This window comes from Micromesistius poutassou (assembly GCF_964030765.1).
Source record: "Micromesistius poutassou genome assembly, chromosome: 4".
Classification (NCBI taxonomy): domain Eukaryota; kingdom Metazoa; phylum Chordata; class Actinopteri; order Gadiformes; family Gadidae; genus Micromesistius; species Micromesistius poutassou.
The window spans coordinates 11,565,099-11,575,391 of NC_140274.1; the positions used below are offsets into that span (position 1 = coordinate 11,565,099).

The following is a 10,293-nucleotide window of genomic DNA, read 5'->3' on the forward strand; positions in this document are numbered from 1 at the left end:
AAGGTCGAGGATCTAAAGCTCCAGGTTGGGTAAAGTGAATGTAAAGTTGTAGTTGGTGCATGTGTCTGCATCTATAAGGCTGTGAATGCCTTAGATTGTTTTACTTTATTTGATTGGTGCATTGATACTTTATTTGTTGTAGAAAGGTTCTGATTCAAATTAGCAGCCACTTAAGCAATGAGACATTGTCAAAAAAGTGTGAATAACTGATTCTGTTGCTTTCAGGATGTACTGGTGTGTTGATGGGCTAGTTGGACATTGATCTTTGGGATTCGGATGTGGCCGATGAAAGCAGATCACTAACCTTCTAAGCTTTAAGCTTATAAATGTATTCTCTGCCCATAAGCTTTAAAGCCCGGGATAATTACATCTGCAATCCATGGAAAGATGAGTTAATAAACCATGTAGCGATAAGCATTTTAACAATATTACATTTTTGTAACCGACTTCAGAAGAATAAAAATGGGGTAAATAGGTGATTAAATTAGTGGATGATTATGCAAATGTCATTCATCCTTATTATTACTTAGGTAGATGAATAGTAAATGGGAACATGTCTTCCTTTCCACACATTGTTATCCTAAGGATGGGGTTATCACAATGGCATATTAAGAGAAGGGGTACATTTGGACCTCGGTGCAGAAACAGCTGTAGGCTAGCTCAATCATTGGGTTGATTACTCCTGCAGACGCTTCATTCTTCATATTATTTTTGTCTTCTTATTAATCCTTGATCTTCAGAATCCGAGCCCTTACCAGTTCCTTCGGGAAGATTCACATTTCCCATTGCTTTGTTTTTTCATTGTTTTTTGTTCTTCTCTTTCTGTTCCTGTCCTTCTGCCCTGGTCTGGTCCACATGAAATCCATCTGATTTTACTACCACATCATACCATGAACTCCAAATCATACCTTGACCCCTTGACCCCCAACCCATTGCCCACCTACCATGACCTACTGTTACCCCTGGTGGTCCGTCATCCTCTTGATCCGCTTGTCTCTTGCCACACTTGCCCCTCCATGACTCCACATGCACACACACATTTCCTGGTTGGAGATGGCAGAGTGCACTGAGGCCCCGGTTGCAATGGAGGAGAGCGATCATGAAGCCCTCTCCTCTTCTGATGAGCAGGACTCTGGCCCTGACTTTCCTCCGCCACCACTGCACCACCACCACCACCACCAACAGCACACTGGGAATCATGACTTTGAACAGGTACTGGTGATGGAAACCTTCAAGTTGAATTGGTTTTGTTGATGAGTCTAAGTGACCACCCTCAAAAATATCCTGTTATGAACCAGCACCCCCCACCTCCCTCCAATCATAGCTGTTAGTATCATGACTAACAAAGGACTGACTTCCATTGGTATATGAGTAAGAACCGTGAATTAGGTCACTTCTAGAGGTCGCCAAAGCTCAGCTGACTTTCGTCATAGGATTTTCGCACAGTAATTAAGGGCACGCAAATGAAAACATAATTGTCCACAACTTGTTTTTACTGAAGGACTTTCATTCAGGTATGTAATTATGGAGTCGTCTCCCTCAGAGAGTCCACAAGTTATGTCATTGTTCTGCGATGTAGGCTTATCAATTGTTCTCTCTTTATGGGAGAGATGGGTGCGGCAGAAAGAGCTCAGCATGTTTATCGTAGGAACATGTTTTAAAGTACTCCAAATCGTTTTCAGTTGGATTTCTTTTATCATAACTTGTGCTTCTTGATTGTTCTGGCCAATGGCCTCTGGGTGTGCTCTGGAATGAGGGGTGAGGTGAATGACACCAAGAGAATACCTTAGCTAATATCTTCTTGTTGTCCTACCAGGACAGATGTTTGCCATACACTGTTTCAGAAGTTGTTGAGCCATAACATTGAGGTACAAGATATGGGCATAAAAATGAGTGTCCACAAAGCCTTTATTCATATTTTTTTCCATTCAGTCAGATGGCAGAGGCAGTTTACTAGGCACAGAAAAGCTTCCTTATGTTTTTCTTTATTTCTTTACGCACAACTAGTTTTTCACCAAACTTCGTGAAAAAGTTGTTAATGAAAGTCTGGCACTTCCAACGGTTAATGTGTCAGCAGGAAAAAGTCCTGAGCAAAATTAACACAATTTCATCAGATGTGTCTGCAGTATTTACAGCACCAATTACCGACCGTTTAGAAGGCATTTCAGCTATTCAGCTATTATTTCACTGTGCGTCTTTAAAGAATATACTGCAAGAATTCAACCTGCATTCTATGCCTCAAACAGCCTATGAACTCTGGAACAACAACAATGCTGTCCTCATGGTGAACTCAGACGCTGTGCTTCTCCTTGGTCCCTCCGTTCCCTTCCTCCTTACGTGTGGACCCCCTACCTCCCCCACCGACCCTCCGCCCAAACCTCCCTTTCTCGTGTACCTCTGCCCGCTCCTTCCGCGACACCTCGCCCATCCGCCGTCCTTCCCCTTGGCCCCTCGCAGCCGTCGAGTCCTTCAGAGGACTATGAGCTGGAGAGCTTCATGGCGGGCCACCACCTACCCCATCCCCACCAGGAGGGGCTCCATGACCGCGTGGGCCCCCACTGTGACCATGTGGGCCCCCACCACAGTGTCGACCTCTGTGACGCAGACAGGGAATGTGAGGGCCTGGATCGTCCGCACACCCCGTCTTACCTGCGGCCCCCCGTGGCGGGCAGCTCCCAGTCAGACTCGGGCTCCAGCCCCGTGTTGTCGTACGATGGGGGGGCGGACTTTGACTTGCCGTCCCCTAACTGCCCCTGCAGGCCCAAGAGCCCCTGGAACCGATTTGACCCCTATGAGTCTACTGAGGTAATGAGAGATGGAGGTTGAGACTCAGAAACTGTGTATGTGTTGTGTCTGTGTGTGTGTGTGTGTGTGTGTGTGTGTGTCTGGCTGTGGAGGCTGACCTAGTTTGAGAACTTGGGGTTGTTTGCATTCATTCAGCTTGAGTGAAATTGGTTGTGATTGGTCGATAATGTAGAGGACGCCATGACTGGCTTTTGGATGTTGCTGCACATGTCAACACAGATGTCACACTTGGCAGGCTGACATTGATTGTTTGAACATGAATATTGTACGATACATGAGATTTCATTGATAGTATCATAGATTATATGTTATATATTTGTATATATTATATTATATTATGTTGGATGTTCTCAATGTGTTTTTTTTCTTTTCAAGGATCAAGACAAAGAATATGTGGGTTTCGCCACTCTGCCAAACCAGGTGCACCGCAAATCTGTCAAGAAGGGCTTTGACTTTACCCTCATGGTTGCAGGTCAGTAATGGCGAATGCCCAGGTCTTCTAATGATATCTAGAGGGACTGAAACAGGTCTGTATTGACGTGTTGTTTCCTCCCCCCCTGAAGGAGAGTCAGGCCTGGGTAAGTCTACCCTGGTCAACAGCCTCTTCCTCACAGACCTCTATAAGGACAGGAGGCTTCTGAATGCCGAAGGTGAGATGGTGATAAGAACGAGTGACAGGCTTTGTTTGATTTTCGTGTTTATTACAGTGATATTTAATGTGCTGTGTTTCATACCGCTATGAGCAGATTGATCGCTTAAACGTAACGTTCACTCATTCTTTGTGCCATGACCAAAGAGCGAATCACGCAGACGGTAGAGATTACCAAGCACACGGTGGACATAGAGGAGAAAGGAGTCAAGCTGAAGCTCACTATAGTGGACACTCCAGGCTTTGGAGATGCTGTGAACAACACAGAATGGTAATTGTCATGTACCGCACTTGAACTGATGATCAAGCTATCCCAACACCTATAGAAATATCAATGCAACGTCCGAACAAAGATGATCATTCTGTTAAAAGGTCATAAGAATTGTGTTTTTCTTTGTGGTGAGCTTGACAGTGGTGTGCCTCTGTTTATTCGTGACTGTTTCAGCTGGAAGCCAGTGGCCGACTACATTGACCAGCAGTTTGAGCAGTACTTCAGGGACGAGAGCGGCCTGAACCGCAAGAACATCCAGGACAACCGGGTGCACTGCTGCCTGTATTTTATCTCACCGTTTGGACACGGGTACGACACGGTTGCTGTTCTTCCTTCTTCCTTCTTCTTCTCTTTTGCTCTTTTAAATCCTCCTCTTTGCAATACTGAGACAGAGCAGTGCAAATGCTCTGCAAATGATCTACATTAGGGCACGGACATGCAGAGGAAAGGAGTCGACGCTGCAACATCGTCGACTTGGTCATCAAGACGAAAACCAATTTTTCCGAGTACATCTGCTCAAAGAGTACATCTGCTTGAAGACTATATGACTATATACTATACTATATTCCTTACGAGTGTTTATCTGGCAAAGTCATCACAATATTTTATCTTTAATACATCTAATGTATATGTTATCGCAGTGTTCCACAGTAAAGTTATCGGGCACATTAATTGTTAATGCAGCAGCTGGCTTTTACTCTCTGTGGACTTCCATTAGCTTCATTGGGCGAAAAAAATATTTTGTCAGTTGCAGTATTCATTTGAAGAGAATGCTGACACTGTATTTTCTGGTGCATTCAGGCGTGTAATTAGTGAACCTGCACTTTGACATTATATGTGACTAAAGCATAAAACTGTCACAATAAAATGGAAATAGCTCCCTCTATTGACCAGTTTAAGTTACTAGCAGTTACAGACCAAAAACAGGTATTCATCTGCACCAATGTCCCAATGTACTCCTGTAGTAGTCGACTGGAACCTTAGTATTTGTTGCAGGGATATTCGTTCGCCTTGGGACTCAACCAAAGTATATGCTGTGTTTATTTTTAGCTTGCGGCCTCTGGATGTGGAGTTCATGAAAGCTCTGCATGAAAAGGTCAACATCGTCCCCGTCTTGGCCAAAGCCGACACACTCACCCCGATGGAGGTCCGGAGGAAGAAAATCAAGGCAAGGCTTTATCTCCCTTCTCCAGAAAAATCACATTATCATCCCCATGTACACGCTTCCGTAATCCCAACCCTCCGTGTGGCGGGGTCGTTGTGGGCAGATCCGAGAGGAGATTGAGCAGTACGGCATAAAGATCTACCAGTTCCCCGACTGTGACTCTGATGAGGACGAGGACTTCAAGCAGCAGGACCAGGAGCTGAAAGTGAGTGAGGCGGACGGACTGAACGGTGCTGCTGCAGTGCTACACTGCACGCTGTACTGCATCGTAATCACACCATCATCATCACAGTACACAGGGGGGGGGGTTCGTTGCTGGGGGGTTGAATATCAGCAAAAGGTATTCCCTTGTCCACAGGGACCTACCTGTAGGTGCTCTGGATTAAAGCGTCTGTGAGATTCAAGATTCATGATAATTTATTATGACATGTCATAAACAAGTATAAGGGAGTACAATTCTTTGGTTCTGGCTCCTCGGCCTAGCCTAAATATCTTTAAAACACACAATAGAATTAAAAAATATAAATTAAATAAAAATACACACATATATACCAGGCAGCAGGCCACTGGCCACTCGAGTCCAGTGTTTGTGACTTAATGGTAAATCTCCATCGCCCCCTCTTCGTTCCCCAGGACAGCATTCCGTTTGCTGTGATCGGCAGCAACACGGTGGTGGAGGCCAAGGGCAAGAGGGTGCGTGGGCGTCTGTACCCGTGGGGTATCGTTGAAGGTGAGGAAACGATGAACCGTGGGGGAAAAAATCCCCTTTTTGCTCCATGCTGACGTGGGCTCAATATGTTGAATATGTTGATTCACGTTGGCCTCGTTGCTTTTTCAATCTTGTTGTAGACATTTTGGATCGATCTATTGAATACAGCAGTGTAGGCAGTGGCTCCCTTGTCCTCCCTCACTCACAGTGCTTGTGTAGGATTGCCCAAAGGCCTGTTTTAATTAAGATGGCCGAGGGGCAAAACCCAATCAAAATCAAGCAGCCACCCTTGTCCACCCTTGTGTGACGGTGTAAATGCTTGACTCGTGGCTCTCCCTCTCTCCCTCCCTGGCTCCTTGTTCTGGCAGTGGAGAACCAGTCCCACTGTGACTTCATCAAGCTGCGCAACATGCTGGTGCGCACACACATGCAGGACCTCAAGGACGTGACGCGGGAGACCCACTACGAGAACTACCGGGCCCACTGCATCCAGAGCATGACCCGCATGGTGGTGAAGGAGCGCAACCGCAAGTACGCTCCCCTCCACCGCCCCGCTGGCCCGTCGGTCAGCACAGGATGGACGCGGGCAGGACAGGCACACACATAGTGGCATTTGTGTACATTGTGTATGCATATAATACACAATGAGCATTAGAAGCAAGAAAGCTAAATATCTACCGTAGACTGTTCCATGGAACTCTTTTAATTTGAATTATTTATAGATCATCTTCATGCGTTTCTGGAATAGTGAGTGTGATGTAAGTCGCTCTGGGCCGGGATTGTGTAGTTTGAAGCTCATAGTAACGTATGTAATAGTTAGTGTGATGTTAGTCGCTCTGGACCGGGGTGTGTCGTTTAAAAGCTCTCAGTAATATACGTATGTAATAGTTAATGTGATGTAAGTCGCTCTGGGCCCCGGGTGTGTAGTTGAAGCTCATTCTGTGTCTTGCAGCAAGCTGACCAGGGAGAGCGGCACGGACTTCCCCATCCCACCGGCGGGCGGGGGGGTTGACGGCGAGACGGAGAAGCTCATCAGAGAGAAAGACGAGGAGGTACAGAACAAGGCCCGCCAAATGGACACGCAGCAGCACCAAGAGCCCGAGCCTCAGGCCCAATGCCCTAGCGACCAACGCAAGCCCCCGGAGGCTCGGCCCGACCGGGGTTCGAACCCGCAGCAGACAGAGAACGACATCGCTCTCTGACATGGAGTGATTTTAGCAGCCCACTTAACAATGACATGAATAGATTCATGTTTTCCCCCTTCATATGTCCCCCCTCTCTTCAAAAGTCACGACATGCCTATTTCGAAGCCTTAAGGTTTTAAAGTGAATATTAAGTTGTTTATTATGTGCTTTTCCACATAGTCTAAAGTAAATGATGGAAACTCTATGCTCTTTTACCACCCCCCCAGCCCCCCAACCCCCCAACCCAATGCTAACCCTAACCCTGTCGAATCATTTGAGTATATTTGCATATTGGACCGTGATAGGGTGAATTTGTGTGACACGATATATTGTGCGGTACTGATGATGTGCCACTCGATAACAAAATGGCCCATGCATTTCGTGTTTTGTCAAGAAAAATGCTCTGATCAATTCAGAGATTGTACCACTTTGTAGTTTTAAACCTTTCCCGGGCCGATAATATTTTGTACACTAGCAGGGAGAAACCAAAGAGTGTAGAATAAAAAGTAGGAGTCTGGGATAATAAATGTTATTAAATGTTAATGTAATTATTTATAGTATTGTGAACTTTAAAGGTCCATAGTTTAGTATTTAGAAGTATCTCAGAGTGACTGTGAGGGTGCGGATTGCAACCAACCCCCTCATTCCTCCCTTTCCAATGACTGTGGGGCCTGTGCTGGCCAGTCTTTCTTAAGGTTTATTCAAGAATGCAGACACACTTATCAGTATCCCCCTCACCCGCAAACTGCCCTTTGCTACACTATTTTACACTATTTAACAAGTGTGTGTGAAAGTCCATTATAAATTAATCCTCTCATTGAAATATATTTGAAAGACATTGGATATTTTTGGTGAAAGGACCAAGCATAAGCTAGTCTATATGAGGCACGTCTGAAAGGGTTAAGCATCTCAAACACAAAACACCATGGTGTGTTTGGATGTGTGGAGCTCTGTATAGCCAGCAGATGATTGGCTATTGGCAGGCAACATCTCTCATTATAACACTCCCACACAACAAAGGTACTGAAAAATAATCGCCAATGGGTTATAACAATAAGGACATGGGTTATAACAATAATATGACACCCCCCTCCTTCCCACAATATATTTACCAATCTGTGTTTCACATAGAATGTCATAACTGTGAAAATCTATATTTATTTTGAATATATTTATAATTTATTTGCTCAAATAAACTATTTTCTGTTTGCCTTTTTTACAAATTGTAATAAATATTACAATTATATTTAGAAAAAGCATAGTTAACATTGATCTATGTACCCTAGGAAACTAACCAGAATTTCAACTAACCAATTCATTTTTTATTAAAACCTCACTGTTTTTGCCTGTTAGTTCGACTCGTTGTTTTGCTGTTGTTAAAACAATACGATCAATAGTAGTTACGAGGCACTTCCGGGAAGTTGCCAAGCCCACAGCTGGAAAAAACTGGGTCAGGTGACCCCTACCAGTTTGCTCAGTAGTATTGATCAGTCATTCTCTGAACACTTCAGCAAGGGGAAGATTTGCAATGACAGAGCTGTCTGTGTGGTCTCGCGTTTTGTTTTTTATACAATTGGTTGCCGTCCAATTCACATCCCAAGGCCTCATGTAATATATAATAAACTTAAATATTTCAACATTTAAGGGGCCCCTATGTTTCAAACATGTTTAGTATTGAGCCTCCTTCACAGATGTATGATAGACTGCCCTACCAGCCTACACAATGGACTGTACCAACTGGTTGATTGATCCATCCAACATACACTCCCAGGTGTGACGTCACCATCAGTGTACATAAAAAAAATAAAAAAGTTGTTATAGCTTAGCATCCAACCTGCTGGGAAAGTGGGGTATTTTACATAAATAAGAGGGCAGTGGTTGTTTCGCTACACCGCTGGAGGCCGGAGATTGAACTGAGCGGTCTTGTGTGTGTTTCTCTATAGCTGCGGCGGATGCAGGAGATGCTGACCAAGATACAGGAGCAGATGCACACGCAGAGAGACGCATGCTAACCAGGACCACTTGAAGCTCCAGTCCTGTGTGTCTCCCATCCAACAACGTTCGGGAGAGAAGACCTTCTCAACAACACATTCAGGGACAAGGGACATCTGTCCCTTGTTCAGCTGTCTCCCGTTTCCTTCCATCCTCAACTCATTGCATCTGCATATCAGGGACCAGGTGAGGAGACGCAGAGAGTATGACACATTCCAGCTCATTGTAGTAAACACACAGCCACACACACACACACACAGCCACACACACACAGCCACACACAGACACACAGCCACACACAGCCACTCACACACAATTTAAAAGTGAGAAAAACAAATCTTAAACTCAACAGAACATTATGTTGTGTGTTCTACAGGTCTGGTAACTTAATAACACATTTTCCCACTCACTGTGTGAAGTTTACAGCTAAAAGTAAATGAACGGTGAACTGCATTGTTTTTTTTAAGCATCCCTTGTTTTGTTTTTTATTTGTCTATGTCAACTAGCAGATTATAATGTAATTTAATTTTGTATTATATAGTACCTTTTTATGATCAAAATAATGCAATTATCTTGGACTTATTTGGATACACAAACTATGCCTGTGATAGCCTGATGTACGAATGGATATTTTGTTTTATTTTTTATCTAATGTTTAGTCTTATTAGTCTTATTTAGACTTTGTTATTATTTGTTGTTTATTATATCATGTCTATCTGTGTCCAAAAAGTGATCTTTATTTGGTTTTGGCTTTACACTTTTTAAGACATGGCCTATTTTTTGTTGTTTATTTTTACCTCTGCGTGGGTGGGTCACATCAACCGCTATCATGACAACTAATTATATGTATTGTTAGGAATATATTTTATTTAAGGAAAGACATGCCATCAAGAAAACAAACATTACCCTTTATCTGAAGGTTATAATTGTGATTTTTGGCACACACACACATAAAACAATAAATTATATAATGATATAAAAAATATATATATACCCACAAACCCCTTGCATTGTCATACATACCAATGTTATAAGGTTGTTGTTTTGTGCCAAAGCAAGAAATGGATGTTAATTGTTAGTAATGATAGTAAATTATTTTGTTTTCCTGCCCTGTTCACAGCAATGTATGTGTAAAAACTAATTTTTCATTATTGGGATGACTGCCCATGTTTGGTTTCTTGTGGAGGGCTAATTTTAATTTTGTGTACCACATTTCCCTACACAACCTAAATGACTATCAAATAGAAAAAGTAAGACTTTGTTTCCTATTTTTAAATATTTTGCTTTCTATCACAATTTTTTTGGAATATATTTATGTAATATATAACTTTATATATGTGGGGTGGATTAGGAGGGTGATATCTAAGTTCTAATATTGTATTTGTTAACAAGGAATATAATTTCATGTCTTTAATAAGCGAGGCAATGTGGCACCCATACATTGAGAGTGGTTATATTGTGTATATAGGCAAACAGGAGAATGGCACACCCCATAATTTTTTATACAAACACATCCAT

The 10,293-nt window shown here is 43.2% G+C and overlaps 1 protein-coding gene across 3 annotated transcripts in view; it reads left to right on the forward strand.

Moving 5' to 3' along the window:
• septin4b (septin 4b) overlaps positions 1 to 10,293 on the forward strand; it is a 31,860-nt gene extending 21,567 nt beyond the window's left edge. The window contains exons 1-11 of one of the 3 annotated variants that reach the window (XM_084467476.1): positions 2,411 to 2,805; positions 3,181 to 3,277; positions 3,369 to 3,455; positions 3,602 to 3,725; positions 3,900 to 4,034; positions 4,776 to 4,893; positions 4,994 to 5,095; positions 5,524 to 5,620; positions 5,968 to 6,130; positions 6,552 to 6,651; positions 8,727 to 10,293. In XM_084467476.1, the coding sequence (XP_084323602.1) occupies positions 2,497 to 2,805; positions 3,181 to 3,277; positions 3,369 to 3,455; positions 3,602 to 3,725; positions 3,900 to 4,034; positions 4,776 to 4,893; positions 4,994 to 5,095; positions 5,524 to 5,620; positions 5,968 to 6,130; positions 6,552 to 6,651; positions 8,727 to 8,795 (1,401 nt within the window). In that variant the 5' untranslated portion in view covers positions 2,411 to 2,496 and the 3' untranslated portion in view covers positions 8,796 to 10,293. Of the gene's footprint in view, positions 1 to 2,410; positions 2,806 to 3,180; positions 3,278 to 3,368; positions 3,456 to 3,601; positions 3,726 to 3,899; positions 4,035 to 4,775; positions 4,894 to 4,993; positions 5,096 to 5,523; positions 5,621 to 5,967; positions 6,131 to 6,551; positions 6,982 to 8,726 lie in introns of those variants that run through there. The other 2 variants (XM_084467475.1, XM_084467474.1) reach the window with 2 other exon arrangements.